The sequence below is a fragment of the Drosophila novamexicana genome, unplaced genomic scaffold, assembly GCF_003285875.2.
Source record: "Drosophila novamexicana strain 15010-1031.04,08,12 unplaced genomic scaffold, DnovRS2.1 tig00000870-arrow-arrow-pilon, whole genome shotgun sequence".
NCBI lineage: Eukaryota > Metazoa > Arthropoda > Insecta > Diptera > Drosophilidae > Drosophila > Drosophila novamexicana.
The window spans coordinates 1,097,747-1,123,233 of NW_020824830.1; the positions used below are offsets into that span (position 1 = coordinate 1,097,747).

Here is a 25,487-nt window from a genome sequence, read left to right on the forward strand (position 1 = left end):
GTGTCACAATGGATGCATCGAGCATAAGTAATTAAATTAGAAATTTTTTGAAAAGCATGAAAGCGGCCGTGACGCGTCGCTGATTAACGCCCCATTGCCAGGACGATGCCGCCCGTTGGCTGCTGCTCATTTGCATTTCCAGCAACTTGTACAATGCATATCCCAACCCCCACCCCCACTCCCCGCCCTTAACACACCCCGCTCGATGCTGTTGCTGCTGACGCCGATACTGATTTATGCTGATCTCATTAAAATGTGTTGCATGCAAAGTGGCAAAACGAAGTTTTTAGTTTTTATGCCCATTGTCAAGCAGCGGGTAGAGAGAGAGAGAAAGAGAGAGAGAGAGAGAGGGACAGGAAGAGCCGCAGCCACCCAAGTGTACAGGGCCCACGGCCCATCATTCATTGTGTTAATGTTAATCAACGTTGACAACGCAGCCGCAACACGCAAAAATGCTTTTTGCTCTTTCTCTCAGCGCCTTTAAAGCCTTTAACGTAATTAAGCGACAAAAAGTTGTTGAGGCCCGGCAGCAACACGATGAGGGCCACATACCTCAAGTAGTTACGCCTGTTGCTGGCAGCTTTTCGGCTTGGCGCATTCAAAAGTGCGCACATTTTATTTATTTTAATTTTATATTTTTGTCATCTGCAGTCGCAATATAAAAGCTGTCAATGCACAGAGACCGAAAAAGAGGTGTTAAATATGCACCATTAATCAGATTCCAAAATGTTATGCTGCATCCTGATTTGGTAATATACCATGACTTTTAATTCAACTGGTTGGCAGCTTAACTAATTGAATATTTTAAATCAATGCAATTTAATTCGTAATGCACAAGAGTTCTGTTATAGTCATGTGTCCAAACTATGATATTACAGACGAATATTTTGGTCCCTTTAGGATTTTTATCTATCCATCCTATCTATTAGCTTATAGTATAATCTGGAATCAAATACTAGCAAACAATTTCTTAAAAAAATAATCATTGTAAAAAGCATTTTAAAATTATATAACCTCAAATTGATTAAACATTAAGGGATCTTCCACATGGTCTTAACATGCGGTCATTTTCTTGGACTAATGTCATATTCCGATCAATATACTTATCATTTCGAATGAAAATGAATCAATGAATACATACGAGCACCTTTTTGTACAATATATAAGTATATGGTAAAATATTTTGAAATTCCTTTCTCAAAGGGCGAAAAACTGTGGTATACGATTTTAACGTGTTTCGATTTTCTTCTATCCCATTGTCAAAAAGCTAAGTATGTAAAATTAATAAAATTATAAGTTCTATCGATTTCGAATAACCCACAAAGCTCTCAGAAAATGGAATTCAAGAAAGTTATATGCAAGAAAACTTGCCGCTTTTTGACATTGACTATTCGGAAAGCAGAAAGCCCTCCTGCTCCGATTTTATAGAAAGTGCCCCTGCTCAGCATCAATTTGGGAACAAAAAAGAATAGATATTGATATGCGTTTTTTTTTTTATCATATCTAAGAGCTTACAACAGTTAGAGACTCTGAATGTAGGCTAGAATATTGCACTTTTTTGATAACTCACTGCGATCCCCCCAGAATGATCTCATTTTTGAAGGCATAGCCTTATGCTTTGGTATTTATGCACACTCGGATCGCATAGTTAACCCCTTGAAAATAAAAGAAACATTGAACAATAAGCATCAAATTAACTGAGGAACACATTGCCCATATTGGGGGGCCTACAAAATAGTAAGCATAGCTTCTGCTTATTTGTATTTTTGTGAATAAACATACATATGTAAAGAAAAGGGTGCTCATGTATTGAAAGGCTCTGCTTTCAGGGCATCTGCAAGTCAGGCACTCCCAACAGGAGAACATCTACTTATTTGATTTTAATTATCGCGGAACCTTATAGAGGGTTACTGTTGGCCTAGAACATATCCACCATGAAATTCCCGTGGCGCGTGACCAACGAAATATGCCGCAAAGCCTGCCCCTGCAAAATATTTCATATTTTCATACAAATTTAATTGAGTGGTCGTTGCCTGGAACTCATCTGGCGCTGTTGCTTCTGCTGGTGATGGGGCAACGCACCACGCCAGCACCCCAGCACGCCCAAAAATTAAGCATTCATAATAAATGACATGAGTCGCTGTTCGAGTCGTTTATTTGGGGGGTGATTGAGCTCTGACTGGCTGGCTGACTGGCTGGCTGGGGCGCTGTTTGTCAAATGCCGTCTGCTGAGCTGGCTCGTTTCATTGCCTAGATTCTGGGCCAGGCGCGATTGTTGTGCGTTTTTGCGAGGCAAGCAAATGTAAAATGCCAGTCAGCCAGCAAAAGGCACGAGCCAAAAAGATTCCAACGAATCAAATAGAAAAAAAAGGAAAAAATGGATACGCAACAAGTTGCCTGCGCCTTGTTGTCATATTCAACGGAAATTGTGAACGCAGCCAAGTCAATAACTAGTGATTGACACACTGAACTTTGGCGCTGGTCTTGCTATCTGCTGCTGGCCGTTAGACAAATAAACAAGACAGCCTGCCTGCCTGCCTGCGGGATAGGACACTCTAAGGCTTTCAAACTAATTGGGGGAAAGTTGGTGGCTGTGGCAACAACGAGAACAAACAAACAACAGCAGCAGGAAAATCGATAGATGCTTATGGATTTGTTTGCTGAGTGCATCAATGTATCTGAATCTTGAGCCCGCACACAGCAGCAGCAGTAGCAGCCGGAGCAGCAGAGGAGCAAAGGAGCTGAAGAAGCGAGCTCAGCAAATCAAACAAAGCACAACACATACAAACATATTTGCCATGTGAAAACCAAAGTCAAAGGCAACCAGCAGCCGCAGGCGAATATTTGAAGATGCCTGCTGGAAATCAAAATGAATGTATCTCACAGATACAGATACTGCTACAGCTACAGCTACAGATACAGCTACACATTCGTTGCGCTGTTGACACAGAACCATTCAATTTATTTTGCACTCATTAAAGGTCAAAACGACGTCAAACCTGCAGCTCGGACGTTCTTTTGAGGGTGTAAATTAAGTGCTTAGCCGTGTCTAATGCCAAATGTCGTTTGTGGCCTGTCTGACACTTGTTACACAACACACTAACTGGACTGACTGGATGACAGATTGACTGACTAACTGACGGACTGAATGACTGACTGACTGACTGACTGACAGCTGTACCACATGCACAACCCAAACTCTCCCTCAAGTTTTTCCCACTTGCTTTGAGAGAAGCCCAGGACATATGCGTTTAATAATCAGCGGGAAACTCAGCTCTCTTGGGATTGACATACGCGTACTTCGACTTCGAGTTGGTAATGTTTATTGCCATTGCGAAAAACTCGAAGAGCTTTAAGCTGTTAACGCTCAAAGTTCCTTTTTCAATATATAAATTATTGAACTCGAACATTAAGCTAAGATAGTTGAAGACAATCTGCGAGGCTTGGGTTTGTCTAGAGTGCCGTGCAACGTCGGATAATTATTTCAATGAACATTTAAATTTAATAGGCTTAAAATAATCGATTTCGGCTTCTATAAAAGCAATATTATGATTAAATGATCCTATCAAAGTTATAGCCGACTCACAACTGAACTTCGAATCTTAAAAGTAAATTTAAGTGAAAAAAAAGCCACCAATTTTAGTTTTAATTATTATGCTTGCTACTATTTTAAAATAAGAATATCCAAGCTTAGTTGGGGTTTGAATTCTCTTCTTTATTGCATTATAGATTTCGTGACAAAATAATAATATCCTTTGGCAGTGTATAAAGCCGAGGTTAAGCTCACAGAAGTAATACATAATTTCTTTTCTGAATACACATTGCACGCATTATCCAGGGCTTTCTGCTGAAGTCTGGATGTCCGTTGAAACCCTTTTAAAAGGATTGCAAACGAATAAAATCTTCATTACAAGCTCATTAAATGGCTTCGCATTCAGATTTTCCGTAATTGCAGCTCGTCAAAGAGCTGTGTGCATATGAATAGAATTTTTGCTCTAAAAAATATATATTTATAAATTCATGCACATGTGCATGTGTAAGTGTGAACACAAATATATGTATGCGTACATAAAAACTGTGTACAGAGACATGAAACACATATGATTATTCGGATGCGCAGTGGGAGCATGTGACATGGCTCGCATCGTTGCATTGCCCATAAATCTTGCTCATAGTCAACAAAAATTATGCAAGCGTAAAAAAACCAGTGCGAATGTCTTAGTCGAAAGTGCACGACCAGAAGATACCGTGTAAGCAGCCACTGAAAATGTATGTAAGTGATAGAGGGATGAATTTTCGACTCTATAAAGAAAATAGGTTGACGTCTGTGTGAACGCATAGGGATTAGGAATTTTGGATTTTTAAGTATATTCTCATATATTCGCAGAACAAGTAAATCTTTTACATTTTTCGAGAAAAGATTGAAAAGCATCGATTTTGAGACATGATTTTTTATCTCGAAAACAACAAGTGCTATTTACAATAATTTTAGTTTGTGGGCTCTCGTATATACAGACTCAGAATATATCCCTTCTCCACAAAATATAAAATAATATAATTTTTAAGGCCAGAACGTTGCCATTGCTTTATAAATGCATTAAATAGGCATACTTAAGTCCTGAAAATTCAATAAGAATCGGACAATAAGGACCGAAGCTATTCAGTTCCCTATGGTATAAGACAGAGAGAAGAAGAATCACGGCCGAAGCATTAATTAGTCGGGGGTCTCTGTGTGTTGGGCTTCAGGTATCTTCCAGTCGGTCATTCCAGACTATAGCCTTCTTAGTTGTTTATTTACCCGAATGTATTTGAGTTTTCCTAAGTCATTTTGCAAGAAAAAAACCCTTTTTGATAAGACATTTACTTTTGTAAGGCAACTGTTCTGGAAAAGCTGGCCAATAATGAGTTTATTCTCAAGTATTGCGAACGAGGAGTTAAACTAAAGCCTCTAAAGAATCGCACCACGATAACTTAAACTGACTAGTGAACAATGTTCCTTAACATATTGTAATTTGTTCTCTCTGTTTATATTTCGATTAATGCGAATTGCCCAGCCCAAGGTTGACACTGCGGCATTTTCTGGTGGGTTTTGCTTTAATTTTAATGGCACTGCAATTACAAGCGCCCGTCAATATTGACAGAGTAAATTGGAGGCGTGCTCTGTTGGCCAGAGCTGGCTGGGTCAGAGTGCCGCCTGTAGGCCATGGCAGTGCATTCTGTGGCAGTGGACATTGTGCTGATAGCCGAGGACTTTTAATAAGCGCTATTTAAGCGCAGTTTACTCTGAATAGATAGATAGATATGGATATAGATATACATGTAAGAGTAAATGGCTGGAAGACGGATGAAGTGTTCTTGGTAGACTTTGAAGGGCTTTATTGCTGCACTAGGCACAAGGCAGCAGGCACGAGGAGCACACAATGTATACTATCTAATATTTGTTGCTTTCATGGTCTCCCGCAGTGATCCGCCCGTTCTGCAGGCGCACAACAATACGGACATCATACTGCGTTTACCCATGGGCAAAAGGATTAAGGACATTCGATGGCTCTCGGTGTGGTGCAGACGCTTTACGGTAAGTTTTTCCCATTTTCCCATTTTTCCATTTTGCCGCTTTTCTCGGCAGCTCGAAACGGCACGCGCCGTCCGAACAGATTTATGTGTGTATTTTGTGAGCGGACCCAAAACCATTTTGTAATTACATTTTTGTAATTTAACTGCAGTTGCTAAAAAGGTTTTTCTTTTCTCCAGTTTTTTTTTTTTTTTTTTTTTTTTCTTGCATTATGCTATTTTAGAGAAGCGTTGCAAGCATCGATTTTCTTTTGTTTTTTTTTCGGTTTTCCCTGCTTCAGCTGGATGTGGGTCAGTTTTGTCAGCCAAGTGGAAAGTTTGTTTTCATTAGACTTTTTGGATTTGTAATTACATTTCTGCATAGGCAACCGCGCTTCCGTAACCGAAGAGCCGGCTGACTCCATTTTATAGAGTACATACACAAAAATGAGTTTATCCTCGTTGCTGAACTGAGAATTCATTTTCTTTTAGGCAAACAGAAATGCATTTTAATTAAAAATAAAATAATACTTTAAATATTATTGCTACTCTTGCTAAACAACATTCGCTCGCCTAATGATAATGGGGGGAGGCGGACGCGGCTGGAGCTGGGGCTGGGCGGAAGGAGCTGTGAAAGTTAAAGATGGCCGCCATAGTAAAATAAATTACAGCAGACATTTTTGATTAACTCAAGTGGTTGCATATACACAAACACAAGCACGCGCTCTCCCACACAGTCTCCCAAAGACTCACACACACACGCCCGAATAGCAAGGAATTATACAGGGTGTCGAGCTGTTACTGTTTTAAATACGTATACTGTTTCATATGTGTGTGTGTGTGTGTGTGTGTGTGTGTGTGTTTGTCTATGTATTTGTGTTACGCACGCTCTCTGTTTCTCCGCTTCCATTGACTGACAGCCAAAAAAGTTCTTGGGGGCTGACTTACACACACACACACACAAGTACAGGCTGTCCAGATTGGGGGTATGTTCCTGTGTGTGTGTGTGTGTGTGTGTTGTTTTATGGAGCTCTGCGCGCGCATGCCCATTTTTTGGGGGGCCCTCACAGACCAGTTAACATGCATGTATATAAGCCTTATATATATAGAAACGTTTTGGTATACAACAACAACAAAAACAATGCACGAAATTACCTCGAACTAACTAATACACTACTTTTCATTTAATATTTAAATTTGACTTGAATGCAACAAACATATGAATATATATTTATTTTGTTACAGGTCGATTTTGGTGAGGTCTTCATACCGCCTGGCCTAGATGTGCCCAAGCCGCGAGTACTGCCGGAATTTAGGCGTCTGGCCCATGGACTCCGTTCCAGCAACATAAGCGTTCTGGACGCAAAGACATTCTATATGTAGGCAAGTTTTGATAGTCGCAAATTGTGTATCTATAATATTTATATTACAGTCCCAACCTGCACTATGACGGCGCTGGACCCGATGCCTATTTCTGGGTGGGCAATGGAAGCGAGCCGAATCTCATGGGCATTAAGGTTTGCATAGTTTCTTATGCTTATATATAATCTCAAGACTACGCCTTTCTTCGAAAGTATTTTTTTGTGAAGTCCCGTGCACCTAGTTTTATGCAAAACAGAGTTGGACGAAGTAACTTTTGTCTTTGAGCAGTTTTAAAACTAAACTTTTTTGGCAAAATCTTTTTGAAGAGAGCACATTTAAATCATATTGTACTTACATTTTGATTGATATCTTAAACATCTCACAAATCTAACTTGTACAACTTTCTGCTATTTCTTAAACACATCCCATAAATATATTTTGATGTATTAAAATTACCTTAATCAGAGCAACTAAATGCAGTATCCTTTAAAAGATTGAAGAAACCTAGAGACGGGTTTAACTATATAAAGTTAAATCTTGATTATTCTAGCTGTTACATATATATAATAATATTCAATACATAAAATTCATGGGATCAGAGATGACTCCATCTGCATAAATTTTCACAAGAGCATCATACTCTCCATTTTAAGTGGGTTCAGGGTATAAAAATGATATATTATCCAATTGGAATACAGAGATATTAACCAATTTATGCTTGACTTAACTATTTTCTAGGTGCCCAATGAGGTTGGATCGTTGGACCCGTTGCGCAGCTATCAGGGCGAGGATATTGAGATTCAGCTGCCCGGCAGCTTGACCGTATACGATATTGACTGGCTGTCGGTGTGGTGTGTGGAGTATAGGCACAACTTTGGACACGTCTTCATACCCAAGGACCTGGATGTGCCGCCAGCATTGGGTCAGACGAAAATCACGGTAGGTGCCCTTAAAGCCAACAAGTGGAATTTGAGACACACATAATTTACGCACACGCACACTAACACACACACACGCACACACACCTGTACTTAACCATATGCTCATTCCCACATAACTCACAATTATATATCTATTTAACCCATACGCGCCGCATCAGCCTTCATGGTGGTATTCACCCGTAAGTACTAGACCCAGCCTCATGCATGCTGCCTCATTGTTTTTGGAACTTTGTTGAATCTTAGATTTGGCCTCTTTTCATTGCAGACTACGACAACGCCGCGGCCCGTCTACTCCAATTGCCGCGAGGTTCTGCCCAACAAGTTGCAGGTCAAATGGGAACTGCAGGGTGAATATATACAGATCGAGCTGTTTGGACGCATCACGGAGGATCAGTATATGGCCTTTGGCCTATCCGGCGCAAATGGACGCCCCCAAATGGCACAGTCCGACGTTGTGGTGGCCTTTTACGATACAAACGCTCGAGTGTTCCGTGCCGAGGACTATTTCATTTCGGATTTATCACAGTGCGATGGTCAGCGTGGCGTCTGTCCCGACGAGCGCATCGGAGCACGCAATAATGTGATTGTGGGTAGGTAAAGAGTTCAGATTCCATTGGTCAAGTTTTCCAAGAATTACCATCTGCAGTAAGCGGGGATCGCAAGAGCGGCGTCACCAGCATTCGCTACAAGCGCCTGCTGCAAACAAATGAGCCCATTTATGACATGCCCATACCCATTGATCGCGAGGTGTCGATCATAGCCGCCGTGGGACCACTCAATGCCCGCAAGGAGGCCAACGCGCACTCGCACACTGCCAGCGATCACAATCCCGACGACATACGCATCAACTTCTCGAAGCGGGTGAGTCCGAAACCAGCCCCACAACAAACTGCACCAACTGATCCCACTTTGAACTCGGTGTGCAGAACGATCATGCCTGCAAGAGCTCGCTGTACGATGTGAAGGATGAGAGCGGACCCAAGCCGTGGGCCACGCGCAAGATCGTGGGCGAGCACAAGTTCCGCGCCAGCATTGGAGCCACGGGTGGCAAGCGTGGCTATACAGCGATTACGAGCGTGCCCTCGTGGGGCATTGCCTGGTATATCAACGATCTGCTGATACCGGAAATAACTGTGGAGCGCGGCCAGACCTACGAGTTCATAATCGAAGGCGGCAACGATCCTGCACAGCCAGCCAGGTAGGTTCTTTTTGCGAGTGCTATTTGATCGATTGATGTCCAATTATGTCCACCAATAGATACCATCCGCTGTATATCACGGACTCGCCGGAGGGTGGTCTGGGCCAGAAGACGGGCCTGGAGGCGCGCAAGCAGAAGGCCTATGCGGGCGTTGAGTATGATGAGGATGGCAATGCCATACCCACAGGCGGTAAGTACTTCAAAACAAATCCTTGAGAATGCTCCTAACTTGAGACAAATTGCATCTCCAGTGGGCCGTTACTGCGAATGGGAGCACCGCACTGTCGATCGCTCGGCGGAGTTCGAGAACTTTGAGGACTTCAAGGGTACGCTGGTGTTCAAGTGCGAGGACGGCGAGCCGGGCTACATGAACTGGACGGTGCCCATGGATGCACCTGCCGTATTGTATTACCAGGTGAGTCCGCCAGCTCAGGCCACATGGAAATGTTCACCTATCTGTCTCCATTGCAGTGCTTCACCCACAACAATCTGGGCTGGAAGATAAACGTGGTGGACGCCGGCGCAAGTACCGCTCCGGCCAGCTTGCAGCTGGGCCGCAATCAGCTGCTCTTCTACATGATGCTAACAGTTTTAAGCCTGGTTGTAGGACGTTCCAGACTGGCGAGTCCTTTGCTTGCCTGATAGTCGGAACGCCAGTAAATTGTTGTAAAGTCATGTTCCAAGGTTTTCAGCAGATAATTCAGTTGCTTTGAGCATATCTTACACTCACACTTTACATATCCTTAACCATATTGAGTCTTTTTAACAAGTTTTCTAAACGAATTTATAATTTCATAAAACATATATATTAATATCGACTTCTCAAGCACCGAGGCAACTGTTTGCTGAAGATTTTGGAACATTTGAACGTATTCTACATAACAACCAGGCTAATATCATCTGAAAAACATATCTTCATAATAATTTATAAGGTGTAAAACTGTTGAAAACTATTGTGTGCGTGTGCAAATGGCAGTGGTGCGTACTTACTGCACCCACTGTAGCTGGCCGGGATTAGATGGAGGCGCAGCAAGAACTCTTTGTATATTTACGTGTATGGAATTCTACTTTTTTACGTGTATGCAGAACATACGAAACTTACTTATACATTTACATTTACAGTAAAATTGTAATTTTTCTAGCAACAACTACTACTTATACACATACATATACACATCTATATATATATATATATATATATATATATATATATATATCTATATAGATATATGTATTTATATATCTACTTAAAAAGCGGTTCTATGTAAATGTAAGCCGACAATAAAAACGCGACACGATGACAATAAATGAATGTGCGCAAAACAATATATTGAGCCGAAACTGAAGCTCAAATATGATTGTAAAATAAGGAATTAATAATGTTAAGAGTTTGGTAACGAGAGATATGACAATAAAACAAGGCATATGCAAATCTCAGTTTAATTGAGCAGAACAATACAATAAATACAATAAATGTACACATTTTAAATGTATGACAAAGCGAACAGAACAGAACACATACATATTATATATAGTATATATAGTATATATAGTATATATATTTACTAAAATATGGAATGGAGTTTATTTTTATTGCTACTGACTACTGTGGTGCTTCTTGTAATAAAAATATTATTGAGAATATTCAGGAGTAATAAAGTATAAATATATAGAGATGTGGCGTCAGCGTTTTTGTTATCAACTGTTTTTCTTGTAACTTTTTAACTCTTTGCATAATTGATGTTTTTTATAAATAAATGTATACATAACTTTTGTTCTTTGCTGTTTATACTTAATATGCATTATGTAAAGACAATAAAAACAATAATCGAATGTCGGATAATATGAATACTTATCAAAAAAAAAAGAAAAAAAGTCACTTGAGAAGTGCGTATTTAACGTGTATGAAAATGGAATATTTGACAATATTAATTAATTGAAATTAAGTAATGTTTGTACTGTATACCTTTTGGTAGTTGTACGTACGATTTGGGCATGGGTTTGATATATACAAAAGATAATGAAGAAAACAACAATAAAATAAATAAACTATTCAATATTTAGCATAAATAAAATGTATATACAAAATATATAGAAGAAATACACATTTGAAAGACTATTTCTAGCTCTTGAGAAACACTTGGAACATATATTTAGGAAAGTCTTTAGTACTCATCAGTCTGTTAAGTTTCTGTTGTGTGACTTTCTTGATACTCTTCCTTATTTTGTTTTGTAACGCTATAAAACTAGAAATGATTTCAACAATTTGCATTGATATTTAAGTGACCAGAAAACAGAGCTCAAATCCAGCAAATGGGCAACAAATAGCCATCAAATTATTAGAAATTTTGATAATAACATTTGAGATTTACGTATATACAGAGGTATAGGCTTACGACCTGGGGCTCGATTGAGTTTGTAAGGCAATTGAATATTTGTATAGATTATTTTGCAGCTAAGCGCACAAGAGTCCAACACAAAGAGGCAAAAAAAAAAAAAAAACAGCAACAAATATTAATAAAAATAAAAACAGAAACAAAAACTCGATTTATAAAAAAAAAAAACATTTGCGTATAGTATTTATTTAATCTACATGAATATAATACAAATTACATATTTACGACTCGAATATTGAATAATCCAAATACATAAATACATTTAAATATATATATATCAAAGTATTTTCATGTCGATTATAACACAGCACTTTCTGTACTTAAGTAATATTAGATAGCATTATTTCTCTGCAAAAAAAAAAAAAAAAAAAAAACAACTCTTATTGTCTTGCATTGAAATCTAAATCGAAACTAAATGAATTAAGTAAGCACCTAAATCCATAAGTATGTATATGCATGCGAAAAACTACTCCATTTTAAAAAGTTAATAAGCCTCAGACAATAATATACATATTGTAAATCCATCAAGTGGAAACCAAAACCGAAAAGGACGTTTAAAGGCGAACCCTGCGAAAACTAAGTGGTAGAAAATTGAAACATTGATGTCAATAAGCAGCTGCAAGAAAATTTAATTCAAAAACTGCTACAAAACATATTCTAGAAATAAACTTGAAAAAGTAAAAACAAAACAAAATTCGTATTCAATTCAATTCTCAATCTGGATGGACCCCGGACTTGCTTGCCATTCTTTCTTATTGTTGTTGATTTCTTGAATTTAGTGAAATTATATTAAATTTTGCAATTATCACATGGCAACCGGGCGATAGATAAGCTGTGACAGATGCGCACCGAATTGCTGACAACAGATGTTCCGAGCACCTGAGATACACTCAGGTGTCACCCCGTGAACCCCAACCTGCAGCTGCAGCCTGACACCAGATATTGTATACAAGTTTTTTGGGTATATAAGCAAGGCGTTGGCTGCCGAAAAAGCAACAGTCTTTAGGCATTGGATCCCAGTTGTGTGTCTAATCCGGAGCAGTTGAGCAGTTGAGCAGGAGCAGGAGTTACAAGGAGCCTTCAATCATGAAAATCGCCATTGCATTGCTGGCCTGTTTGGGTCTGGCCGCCGCGGCCAGTTTCCATAAGACGCACGAGGTGAAGATCGCCGACAAAGCCTTCCTGGAGAAACAGAAGTTTTTGTTCGAGATCGTCTACCGTGTGGAGGATCCTCTGATGTTCGAGGAGTACATCAAGAAGGGTGACAAATTCTACTTCGATGAGTCCTACTATACTGTAAGTTTTGCCCAGCGCAACTTAATTATCCTTCTAATCCGCTCCACATCTTTTCCAGCACTATGACATCTACATGAAGAAGTTCTACGAGGCGTACAAGGCACACTCTCTGCTGCCCAAGGGCGAGTTCTTCGGCCAGCTGGTCAAGTATCACGCCAAGCAGGCGCGCGGTCTGTTCAACTTCTTCTACTATGCCAAGGACTTCGAGACCTTCTTCCACAACGTGTGCTGGGCCCGTATGCACGTCAACGAGGGCATGTTCGTCTATGCTTTGACTCTGGCCGTCATCCATCGCCAGGACTTCCATGGCCTGATGCTGCCCTCCATCTATGAGATCTTCCCACAGTTCTTCTTCAACAGCAAATTCGTGTACGAGGCCGAGAAATTCGACTTTGAGATGTGGACCAAGATGAACATGTACGAGAAGGAGTACATGGATGTGTACTTCAAGGGACACAAGCAAGGCAACATGTATCAGAGCAGCGACTACATGTACATGAAGGACTGGAAGATGTGGCAGTGGTGGAAACTGATGGGTCTGGGCGAGCACTGGTACAACGAGAACAAGTTCATCCTTCGCGAGAACATCTACGAATTCAACCAGGACACCAAATGGCAGCAGATGATGAAGGACGTGAAGGTTTTCTATATGCCAGTTGACTACAGCCGTGATCTGGATTTCTACAACGAGGAGTCGAAACTGTCCTATTTCACCGAGGATTTGGGCTGGAACGCATACTGGTACTACTTCAACTTGGACTACTCCTTCTTCCTGGATGGCAACACCTTCGGCCTGAAGAACGATCGTCGTGGTGAGCTTTGGCTGTACACCGTCCACCAGCTGCTCTCTCGCTACTACATGGAGCGTCTGTCTCATGGCTATGGCGACATTCCCGAGTTCTCGTGGTACCACCAGATCGAGATGGGCTATGATCCTCAGCTGATCTACTACAACGGCATTGGCTACAGCTACCGCAAGAACTACTACGAGATGGAGACCTACGGCAACTTCGAGATGCTCGACAAGATCACCGGCTTCTTGAAGCGCATTCACAACATTGTCGAGACGGGCTACTACAAGACCGCCGATGGACACATGGTTGATCTGCGCAAGCCCGAGTCCATTGAGTACATTGGCAACATTCTGCAGGGCAATGTTGACAGCATGGACAAGATGTTCTACCAGTTCTGGTACATGTTCGCCCATATGTACTTCGCCGATACCGACTACTATCAGATGGAGGTCTACCCGAACGTGATGCTCAACTTCGAGACCATGATGCGTGATCCTATGTACTACATGTTCTACAAGTCAATCGCCCAGATCTACTTCAAGTTCATGCACTATCTGCCCAAATACACCAAGGAGCAATTGCTGATGCCCGGCGTAACTCTGAAGCATGTGGAGGTCAGCGAGCTGGTCACCTACTTCGATCTGGTTGACTTTGATGTGACCAACCTGATGAACGACAAGATGGTCTTCCATGAGGGCAAGTTCGTGTGGGATAAGTCGCTATACGCTCGCCAGATGCGTCTCAACCACAAGCCCTTCACCTACACCTACACCGTTGAGTCCGACAAGCCCGAGAAGGTTGTTGTGCGCGCATTCCTGGGACCCAAATTCGATGAATTCGGCCGCGTCATTTCACTGGCGGAGAACCGCATGAACTTCATGGAAGTGGATGAGTTCTACTACGAACTGAAGGCTGGCAGCAACATGATCACCCGCAACTCTAAGGACTTCTTCTGGACCGTGAAGGACCGCACCAGCTACAGCGAACTCTACTACTACACCATGATGGCCTTCGATGGCAAGTACAAATTCCCTCTGGACATCAGCGAGCCCCACTGCGGCTTCCCCGATCGCCTCATCTTGCCCATGGGCTGGAAGAAGGGCATGCCCATGCAAATGTTCTTCATGGTTATGCCATACACCGCACCCAGCACCCACGAACAGTTCTCCAACTTTGACTACACCTACTCTTGCGGCATTGGATCCGGCGCTCGCTTCATCGATGATCTGCCATTTGGATATCCCTTCGATCGCGAGATCGATGAGTACGAATTCTTCGTGCCCAACATGTACTTCAAGGATGTCCCCATCTACCATGTTGACACCATGGAGCCATACTACAAGTACAAGGGCTACACCAACTACGGCCAGTTCGACTACACTTTCTTCCGTGACTACTACACCAAGCATTTCAAGTTTTGAGTGGAACAATTAGCGGATTAGCCGGACACCTTTGATGATGAATACCGATCGCATATATGGATATGGTTGCAAAAGTTAGATTCTAAGTTGAGCAAAAAGTGAAATAAACTTTCGAAAAACACAAAACTGCATTTTATTTCTAACGTAATTTAACATACAAATATAATATGTATTACATTTCTCATAAGAATAATGTATAAAAGACAAATCAAACAAAAGCAAGACATACACACACAACAAGCATAAAAAAACTGCTGTCGCGTACTCTACATTCTATAAATTAAATAAAACATTAATCGCCAAAATAAGCATTTGCATGAAATCTCTTGTAGATTGTCTAAAATATTTACTTGGTGCACACAAACTCACCACCATTGAGTAATATCATTTTATGCTGCATACTCTGAGGGGCGTTGTTACATTTGTATGAGCTTATGATTCTCAAACGGTTCTAGCAGTGTGCCCATGGTATGCCAAGCTCAGAGCGGAGAAAATCATACTTACCTGGCGTAGAGGTTAACCGTGATCACGAAGGCGGTTCCTCCGGAGTGAGGCTTGGCCATTGCACATTCGGTTGAGTTGACCTCTGCGATTATTCCTAATGTGAATAACTCGTGCGTGTAATTTTTGGTAGCCGGGAATGGCGTTCGCGCCGTCCCGACATAATAAATACATATTCAACTGTTGAGATGGTTGCTACAATTGCATAGGTGTTAACTATATTGCATTGTGTGACCAGCGTGCAATAATATCGATATTATATTTTTATCGATACCATCGGCTGTAAAATACGGCAATCGCTGCAGCCCTGGTGATATTGCGCGCCAATATTCAAAAACCATCCCTCTCGCAATAGACGACAGAAGGATGAAATACTAATCGGGACAAATATTGCTGTCCTGTGAGGATTGTATATGGATGGCGTTCATCGATGAATTTGGAAATAGCTCATTAATAATGAAAATAGCATTATAGCCATGGATCGAACTACTATATCATATTCATACAGCTGCCATAGCAACGCCCGGATGCGCGAAAAGGTATGAACAATTTTTTGATTATCGAGATATCTTGGCCAAATTGGGCATTTATATGTCTCATATATATGCAATATTAACATCTGACCGCTAGATAGATATCATATAGCTGCCATAGGAACGATCGGTCGCGAATGAAGTTGTAAGTAGTACTTTTTAAAAATAAAATAAATGATCGAAGCTAAGGGAGGATGACTTTCCACGGATGCTTTTCTGCTAAATTAGATCTGTGAGGAAAAGGAAAATCGACAAAACTGAAACACAAGAGTTAGTTTTTATGCAATGCACGCTTTAATGAAAATATACTTGCGTTTGTATATTTGTAGATACGCTAGATTTTTATTTTACAGTTTATATTTATTATAATTTGTTTGTAATGTTTTAATTGGTAACATTATCGTGTCGCAACATTTGATGAACACAGTGTTTTTGTTGAACTTTCCTATTTTTTTCTGTTTTTTTATTTTTTTCTTTGCATACAAAATAATAATACGAATAATTTTGTTTGATGTAATGTAATAGTAATTAACGTAATAATGCATAATGTGTACAGACAGAAATGTAATATGTATGAAAGGCTGAGATAATTTTTAGAAATTTGCATTTGAATTATATGGTTTTTGTGTAAATGCGTAATATTTTCTTAATTGCGACAAACATATGAAACTGTACATATTTTTAGAATTTGTTTCCATTTTTTCTTTTTTTGTATGAATTAGTATTAAAATTAGTTTGTAAGCTCTAGATTTGGTAAAAAAAATACATAAATGTTGATTGATTGTTTGCCAGTACGAATGGGAAAACATAGTTGCTGCTCTTTTTGATATTGTTGTTAATGTTGCTACAGATACGCATTTAATATTAAAATTATGGTTCAATCTTATGTTTATACAGAATTACATATACACAGTTTAGGCAGCTGGCAGCTTAAATCAGTGCGATTTAATTAAATCAATCAATTAATTGTTACTGCGGGTTTTTTTTTTGTTGAATTCTTATTAAATTTGTTATGCAATCTTTGCTTTGAAAATAATTTATACAACAGACAAAATGTATAGGAAAGAAAATAACATTAAACTATGTATGACATGCAATTTGGGGTCTGTTGCATGTAATTGATATTGTAAATGTTTGCGTTTGATGAATAATTACTAAACAGTTGTAAGATAGCAATTAAAGCAATTAACTTTTACAAAATACATATGTAATTTACTTTCATTTTAAATAATATGTTTCTTGTATTTCTCCATTAATACATTTATAATTAATTAATTAATTATAATAAATAAAGCCTAGTTTTAATGCCTGCTTCAAACTTCGACATTGTTCAATTACTACAAATACATATTTACTTTAAAGATGTGCACATACATATACATATATTTAATCTAAATTATCCTGGAAAATTAATTTAATGTAGCCAGTCGCGCCATCCAGCGGTGTCGCACAGAAAGGACAAACGGCCTGAAAGCCGTTGGTTCCGTGCGGTATTTCCACATTTGCCCAGTACCTGAACAGGAAATAACCAGATAATTTTTGGAGGATTTCTTTAGAATTCGAATTTAGCTTACTTGACAGTTTTCTCAGTCGCCATGTGTCCACATGGATTGAATGCGAACGTGGGTGCGCCCACGTCCACATAGAAGGCCGGCTCTAGGCCCATGCACAAGGTAACAACAGGACCCAGTTCTAGGCACATGGGACAACGGCGAGCACCAGTATTCTCATCCTGACCCCAGTCATGATGACCTGTTGGCGGACAACGAAAGCGTTAAATTGAATAGTTCTCTTCATTAAATAGGCTGTCAACTTACCCTGCACATGGCCGCAGTTTAAGTACACATAAGGCTGATTCACCTGATCACTGATATTCACTTTGCGTGGTATAACCAGTGTATTAAGGCCAACCGGGCACTGTGGACGACCAGCGTTAATGGCATCGATAAGCTTTTCCAAATCGTGTTTGGTCTGTGATTGGGCACAAACTTTTAAAGTCAACGAAAATTGGTTAATTTTGATTATTTGAATTACCGGTGAATGTTGCAATCCCTCGGCGGAACGCCAGAGCAACGTTGCGCCGCAGAGATCAATGAGTGTGCCATCCTGCAAGATGTTGCATTCATCGTAGATCTGTAAATATAATATGTGTATATATATAATTATTGCCCTGCTAAGTATATATGTATGTATTTTACTTACGGGCTGACCCTTTTGTTGTGCCGAACGCGACTCACGCAGGCTGAAAACATCGCCACCCACGGAGCATTCGCGCCAGAGTCCGCACTTGGCATTGCCGCCACAGAACGAGCCTTTGGGATGCATTATTAAAACGCCATTTGTGGTCAGGCCGTCGATTTCCACATTGTCCTGCCACTTGGTGGCCTTTTCCTGCATGTGTATATTGACGCTTATTAGCATGAAAATTGGTTTACTTATTGTTCACTTTGACTTACGCCCAAGAATATATTTCTGCTCGAATCGAAGCCGGCGGCAAAGATTTTCGCCTTGGCGGGCTCACAGCGATTAACCAAAATGCGGCAGGCGAAACGTGAAATCGTGCTCTGCATCACCTTCGCGTCCTTCTTATCACCGGGCAGCGTATCCATTACAACAAAATCAATGGGCGATTCTGACGAACGTCCCACCTGAAAAGGTTGAGCAATGGTCTGATTAGTTGCCCATCGATTGACCCAAAAATATCTCCACACACACACACACACAGGCCCGCATATTTAATGTCGTTTGAGTCATCAATCTATCAATGTTCAAATAAATGCCAAATCATGCGATATTGGTATTTCACTTCAATCCAACAAGGAAGTGCAAATGGATTTGGACGCGTCGACAGGCCGTAATCAATATAACATATATATAACAAATGGGAATAGTTTTATTTTATGTCGAATCGTTGCCGGGCAATGTCACAGCGAACGCAAATTATCTGACAATTGACCTTTCCAAAGCACCAGCTCTTCAAATACTCTATCAGCAAGGCCTGAAGCACATTTCAAGCAGCATCAAACAAAACCGGAGCTGTTATTGGATGCTTAAACTAAGTTAATAGATCCCAAGCCCCACGCAATGTCTTCTTTCTACTTCCCTTCCCTCCTAAGGAAGGGCTCTGCCTTCAGAAATGATTTTATTTTTCCAAGTTTTGGAAGGAAACGGAATTGTTCTTAATCTATGTCTACCCACATAACAAGTTTGTAGTATAAGAGTTATTCGAAAACATATAATAGTCTCACCTGAAACATATCCGTTTCTGTGTCCTCCTTGTACTCGACTATGACAGCCTGGTTACGTGAGAGTGTATACGATATCGAGTGCTGGTTGGCATCCAGTATGGCCTTCGATGTCTGTGGTGATTGTACGATGTAATGCTTGGAGCGCTTGACGCCGCTCGGCTCCGTGCGCTTGTGCAACACGAATTTGGAGCGTCGACGACCGCGATCGCCCTGTGGCAAGTAGCCATTGTAGCTGCAACGAGAGGGAGAGAAACGAAGCAGCAATGTACTCTATGTGTATTTGACGTTCTTTATGATAAGAGACCCCATTTGGGGGCAACATTATTACGCAACAGACACACAACACAATTTGTTTCGTACAGTTTATAGGTCAAGTTCTGCGTCGGCCAATGTGTTTACACAATTAGCCATGCCCCGCCCTTTAGCCACGGATAATGAGCTCAAAGAACTTAAGAGCATTTGCTTTTTCATCGACTGAATTAGTTAATTGCCAGATCATTAGTGGAATTCTATTCGATTCTACCTACATAAGTCTTTAAGTTGTCAAATGCTGTGCGCCATAAAAGATCTCTTAATGGCATGCGCAGCTGTCGGATCACACGCACAGCGCCCATCAAAGGGTTCCTTTTATTATTGCTGCTTGGGTAGTTGGAAGGGGGAAGAGAGGGGTAGAGACTGAAATATTGAATAACCTGTCTGTGCAGTTGGAATGTATCTTATAATCATTTTCTTATTCAAAATATGATCTTAACAATAGCTGCTTTTCCTTTTCCACCTTTCCATTTCCACTCATTTTACAAAACTATTTTCTTTATTTAATAAATCAACTCTTAAGAGCACACAAATTGATAATACAATATCCAATATAGATACTAAAAATATACACATTTGTGCAAAGATATCTCAACAAATATCGCCGGACAGCTTCATTTCTAGCCAACTCTTGACAATTTAATGAGCTGATAGCCCACGTCAAATATCAATAATAATGTATGCGACTTTATTAACAAGCATTTGGAGATTGTGCAACAATTTCTTTAGAATAACTTATCTAACATGGGAAACATATAAAGTTCGAAACGAAACACTCTAAGCATCGAGCTTGGACAACGGAAATGTTGACATTTGAAGTTCGTAATTGTGGGGACGCTAATGTTTTTCAAATGATGATATATTAGTGGACGCATTGAAGAAGTTGTAAATGATATTTAACGAGCTGACAGTGGCACGACAAGCAAAAGAAACAAAAACATGAACAATTAGAAGTTGGTTGGGCTATAAATACCAAAGGCCGTCGACATATATGTATATCTCATATTTCATATATCGCAGTGCAGCAGGAAGAAGTCTATCAAGTGGGCGGTAAATGGAGAGTAAACGATTTCGCCTGTTGATTGCCCCAGTCCGTGGCAAAGGCAAACAAAGCGCGCTCCAAAAGTGAAAAATTGATTTGCTGACGCACAATAAGCCAAAGACGACCCGCCTCCGTCGGGCTGCTGCCCCAGACTAGACTTGTTAGGATGCAGGAACAAGCAGAAGATATACATATAGAGCATTGAGTCAGGCACTCGGCTGGCCCACAATTCATGTGTGAGTCAACCGGCGCGCCAGGTAATCAGCGCAATGTCAAGCGTTTTGGCCGGACAGCTGGACGGCCGCCATCAAGATTTACAAGCGTCCGACGCAGCTGCCGGCCAAAATCATCAATCTTGGCCAGCGGCCGGCTGCAGCGTGAATCTAATTTATGTGGCTAACTGGCGAGGCGAGCAGCTCGCCCGAGCTGGTTGCGGCTTACAACGCAGTCGAACAAGCGTTAAGCCTTTTGTTTCATACTGCTGTGGCCTAGCACGGGTCAGGTAACACGCCACGCCACGCCACGCCACGCACACTGGGACAAGAGCATGTTTGTACGCAACGAAAACTGACAGTGCTTCATTTGAATGTAAATGTGAACATTAGTCTTGAACTAATACCAGCGACTACTTTTAAGATAATTCAACAATACTTTGAAAGTTTTGGTGAAAATTTCCAAATGGAAAGTCAATAGATATTGCAACAATTAATGTATTGAAAATAATGAAACAATTGTGTATGCATTTCGGACTTAATGTTGGCATATTAAAATCGAACATTAACTTACCCAAGTATAACTAATTCTCCATATCGCAAACGGGGTTTGTCGTGCCCATCGCCAGCGTCTTCAGCCAGTATGGGAGATTCTGTGCCGTCGGTGCTGCAAATGCAAATAAATATTGATAAGTCCAAATTAGATCCAGTTGTTTATTGTTAAGAAAAGTTAAGTCTGAAAAATATCTTACTTAATACATGCAGGGTATGGACACAAAACAAATGTAATATAATAAAAGAAGGTTCACCTTTTTGTTGTTGTTGTTGTTGTCTTTTGTTTTCTGAAGCAAAACTAAGGCAAAACAATTTTAAAATGCACAAATGCCAAAGAAATGGCTCAATTCAAAGCATTTTCTTGCTGCCAGTCGTAGAATTTGAAATGAGGAAATATCTGAGGCGTCTGTCTCCTCGATGTCTGGCATTGTGCGGAGTGCTTTACAATTCCAGTTTTGCAGCTCGTCCGTCTCATTGTTCGACTCATTGGCATGTCAATTTGACACTGACTTTGCCAGTGGAAGTCATAGAAATTGCCCTACAATAACACCTCGAGTTACCTTTCGAATCCGCACTATAAGCTATAAGATTGCCCGTAATGAGAGCAGGCGATGGGATAGATAACTGAGTGTTTCATTAGCCTGAGAACCGGATAGATTCGTACTTGCAGTAGATGCTTTTTTTTTTTTTTTGGGGCACGTCATAAACTTATTTACAGCAATCTAATAAAGCAGCACGGCGCCGGTTGACGCCCACACAAACAAGGGGCGCCACAGCCCGCCGACATGGCAACTGGCAACTGGCAACTGGCAACGGGCAAATGGATTTTACCCCGGCCTGGCTGTGGATTGGACTGGGCCAGGGTTTGGCATGGGGGATGGGCTGGACTGACTGCTGCTTTGGGGTTGCATTGATTTTTGCTCGTTGCATTTAAACTTGCTCCCCTTTTGGCCTGCTGGCGGCGGGGTGCGGTATGCGGGGCGGGTACTTGAAATTGTGCAGCGCAGACTGAAATTGTGCGCATAAAGAGCGTGAGCGGGGCAGGGGGGGGGGGGTTGGCAGCGGGGCACACAGACTGTGGCGCGTGCAAGGTAAATAGGAATGTGGCATGTCTGTCGCCCTGTCGGTAGGCATCAAATTAGCGCTGCAGCCTTGTTTAGATGCACACAAGTACATGTATAAATGTATATGTATGTATATTATGCATATATACAGTACAGTCTGATTTAAGGCTTTAGCTAAACGAGAAGCTGACGCATAAATCAAATGGAAAAGTCATTAACAGCGAGCGCATCAGGCTCTGCTAACAGTTGACTGTTAACTGTTGACTTTCATGTCTGCACTGTTAACTGTGAACTGTAAGCCTCTGGTCTGCAGCGCTGTTAATTAACATCTCGGCCTGCTTTTGCCCCAAGAGCTTCATCTCTGCATGTTGCCCGCAGACAATGTGGCCAAACTGCATTTGAGCGCATAATTTGCATCTGATTGTCTCAGTTGCAAGATAACATAGTTATCATGTTAACAGTGGCAGCTCTTTACATAACAATTATGTTAATTGCCTTGTAGTACAACTTTTGGATATACCTTGAGCCCTGCATTCAAATGTGTGCCTATTTTGAAAAATGAAAAATGTAAATTTCAATTGTAAAACATACTTCGGTCACACTTGCACAGTCTGTTGGCAAAATAAGCAATTTGTGGGCACATTACACACGGAAAATATGGGTGTAATATGCATTTTGCTTAATTATCGAGACCCTTTTCATTGATTTCTTAAACGCAAACCATATTTCAAATGTGCAATAATTCAGGCAATACTAATTATAACAAATCGGAAAAGTAGAGCTGCGCTTTTTAGAACTTCCAACATAAACAAGCCCACAAAACAAAACAAAATAAATAAATAATGCCAAAAAGTGCTGTAAATTCCAATTTGAGTGAAAGTATTATAAACAAACACAACAGGCTCTTGGCGGCCAAAGTCCTCAGCTTTGAATTGGAGATGTTTGCAATCAACTGCAACTGTTGTAGACAATGCAGCTCAAAATAAAACTAGGTTAAATTGATTAGGCATACGCATTACTTCTAATTGTGGCGCTCCAAGTGCCGCTATCTGGCATATACAATATACATTTAATTTAATTAACAAACAACACTTTTTTAAAGAGCGCACAAAGCCAAACAAATACGTTTTGTCACAAGGCAAAGCGTAAACAATCCGATACACTTTTGCAATATAGTATGTAGCCGACTTAAATTAATGTAAATATTTGGACAAAAAGCAGCACAAAATAATTGACAGAAATATGCGTGCAGCATAATGTGGGCTATCCAAATGGTGCAATTGTCATGTGCCGACAAAAGGGCCACACACACACACATAAATCTCAATTCTTAAAAGCATTCATAAATTTATCAGCTACAAAAATAACAAATCAAAGTTCTCTAGTCGGCCATGCCCGATCACAAAATACCCTGTACGCTGAGTCAAGCTGCCATTATCAACATTTTTCAGAGCCAAAATATGGAACTAAAACGAAGCTCAAAGAAATCGCAAAATTGTTCGTTCTAAAAGCGTGATCTAAATACCGATATTTAAGGATTTCGTGGAATCAGAGAGAAGTACATATGATTTATAAGAAACTTGGCATTAAGAGGTCCCCAATTTGAAGTGCTTCGCTCTCATAGTCCCCAACATTGACGAGCTCACCCAGACGGAAGGATGGACATGGTTCAGTTACATCAGCTCCCCCTTATAAAGAATGATATTCATGCTGGGTTCGAAGATGCCTCCTAGTCAATCAATATGCCCACCCCTTTGCAATGGGTTAAGGGTATCAAAGCAAACTATTCGCTGTTCTTGTTCGACAATCAGCTGTTTGTATCGCCAGAGAGCTTATCGATTTTCAAACTAAGAATGAAAGAGTAAAGTCATTTGCATATATTTCAATTTGAAAGCTAAGTGTATATAGTATATTGCGATAGAGTTGTATACAAAATTGAGTTTAACACGCACACGACCGAACGTATCCGTGAGATACGGCGCGACACACTGTTAGATACCAACGCGTCGCTAGCGCATGTATCTGTATCTGTGCCTGTATCCGGCGTATCTTTGTCTGTTTAGTTGCCAGCGCTATTTGTGGGAAATCAATTTTTATACACGTCTGTGTGTGGTGTGTGTGTGTTTGAAAGGCTTATAAATGTATATTATTATTTACCTTAGACACACACACACACATACGAATACACGCTTAGCCATTGCCTGACAACATGCTGCAATCGATATTTTTTTCTTGTTAGCTGTTTTTGCCGTGTTTGCCACATGCAACCCAAATGGCCCGGCAATCGCATTACAATAAATTCTCCATTTCAGCGCTGAAACAAAACAAAAAAGCGACCAGTGCATGTGTTAACAAGTGCAGTAGAGCCCCGCAAAGAGCAAATGTCAGGAACAGGGCGAACAGAGCACACACAAAATCAGGCCAGTTTGCAGGGCACACAGGAGCGCGGTCGTGGTTCAGTCGGCCCGCTTTTAATGTCAGGAATGCAAGTGCACACTATATGTGCATTAATTTAATTATTTTCGCTACATATATTTCATGCATTCATTTGATTACACGCACAGCTGCGTAGCGTAGGTAGTTGCTAATGACTACCTTTAATTGGCATTGCCAAAGGCTTTTAGCTAATTTAGTTCAGCCTTAGCCCATTGTTAGGCCAAGTCCGGCGAAAGCACCGAAAGCCCAATTCAAATGAACGATGTGCTGCTGCACATGCTGCACACTAATACATTAACAGCCTTTGCTAGTATGCGTGAGCTTTTAAAAGCTCATCCATCTCAGCCATCAACTCGGCTGTTCTTCCATTGGGCCAGAGCGTAACTGTGAGAAGCGTATGTGTGTATGCTAATTGTATGTTGATATAATCTTATGACTCATTAAGGCTTTTGCCAAATATTTTCAAAACTTTTTCATTAGCTGTTGGTGCTTTTCTAATCAGAGAAGCGTTGCTTTTTTCAGAGAAAGAAAGTTTTGTTTGATAGAAGCAAGATTCTGCACTTAGAAATGTTTACGCTCTTAGTTTTAAATCTGACAACACAACAGCTGCAGCTTCTTTTTGACTA

General features: G+C 40.7%; 3 protein-coding genes and 1 non-coding gene across 5 annotated transcripts in view; 3 read left to right on the forward strand and 1 right to left on the reverse strand.

The window, feature by feature from the left end:
* The window catches only part of LOC115764766 (protein Skeletor, isoforms B/C), a 28,022-nt gene extending 17,811 nt beyond the window's left edge, over positions 1–10,211 (forward strand). The window contains exons 4-14 of one of the 2 annotated variants that reach the window (XM_030708002.1): positions 5,464–5,575; positions 6,796–6,929; positions 6,983–7,067; positions 7,651–7,851; positions 8,012–8,032; positions 8,119–8,443; positions 8,500–8,714; positions 8,780–9,051; positions 9,111–9,241; positions 9,303–9,466; positions 9,523–10,211. In XM_030708002.1, the coding sequence (XP_030563862.1) occupies positions 5,464–5,575; positions 6,796–6,929; positions 6,983–7,067; positions 7,651–7,851; positions 8,012–8,032; positions 8,119–8,443; positions 8,500–8,714; positions 8,780–9,051; positions 9,111–9,241; positions 9,303–9,466; positions 9,523–9,693 (1,831 nt within the window). In that variant the 3' untranslated portion in view covers positions 9,694–10,211. The remainder of the gene's footprint in view (positions 1–5,463; positions 5,576–6,795; positions 6,930–6,982; positions 7,068–7,650; positions 7,852–8,011; positions 8,033–8,118; positions 8,444–8,499; positions 8,715–8,779; positions 9,052–9,110; positions 9,242–9,302; positions 9,467–9,522) is intronic. The other variant, XM_030708003.1, reaches the window with a different exon arrangement.
* A 2,322-nt stretch (positions 10,212–12,533) lies between these two features.
* LOC115764662 (larval serum protein 1 beta chain) lies at positions 12,534–14,991 on the forward strand. Its single transcript, XM_030707848.1, has 2 exons — positions 12,534–12,743; positions 12,802–14,991. Exons 1-2 carry the CDS (start codon positions 12,534–12,536, stop codon positions 14,956–14,958), a joined length of 2,367 nt encoding a protein of 788 aa, XP_030563708.1. The 3' UTR covers positions 14,959–14,991.
* Positions 14,992–15,454: 463 nt separating this feature from the next.
* LOC115764850 lies at positions 15,455–15,620 on the forward strand. The gene has a single exon (XR_004018051.1). It is a non-coding gene; the product is annotated as a U1 spliceosomal RNA (small nuclear RNA).
* Positions 15,621–16,306: 686 nt separating this feature from the next.
* The window catches only part of LOC115764632 (protein pellino), a 32,765-nt gene continuing 23,584 nt past the window's right edge, over positions 16,307–25,487 (reverse strand). The window contains exons 2-9 of the mRNA XM_030707801.1: positions 21,381–21,473; positions 19,241–19,472; positions 18,449–18,640; positions 18,195–18,383; positions 18,027–18,125; positions 17,810–17,963; positions 17,567–17,744; positions 16,307–17,505 (exon numbers count right to left, since the gene is read on the reverse strand). Coding sequence (XP_030563661.1) covers positions 17,379–17,505; positions 17,567–17,744; positions 17,810–17,963; positions 18,027–18,125; positions 18,195–18,383; positions 18,449–18,640; positions 19,241–19,472; positions 21,381–21,473 — 1,264 coding nt within the window. The 3' untranslated portion in view covers positions 16,307–17,378. The remainder of the gene's footprint in view (positions 17,506–17,566; positions 17,745–17,809; positions 17,964–18,026; positions 18,126–18,194; positions 18,384–18,448; positions 18,641–19,240; positions 19,473–21,380; positions 21,474–25,487) is intronic.

What these genes read in the sequence shown, in the direction of transcription:
- LOC115764662 (XM_030707848.1), top strand. Translation starts at nt 12,534, where the DNA reads ATGAAAATCGCCATTGCATTGCTGGCCTGTTTGGGTCTGGCCGCCGCG. An exon ending in TCGATGAGTCCTACTATACT is followed by an intron (nt 12,744 to 12,801) that starts GTAAGTTTTGCC and finishes CATCTTTTCCAG; the next exon opens with CACTATGACATCTACATGAA.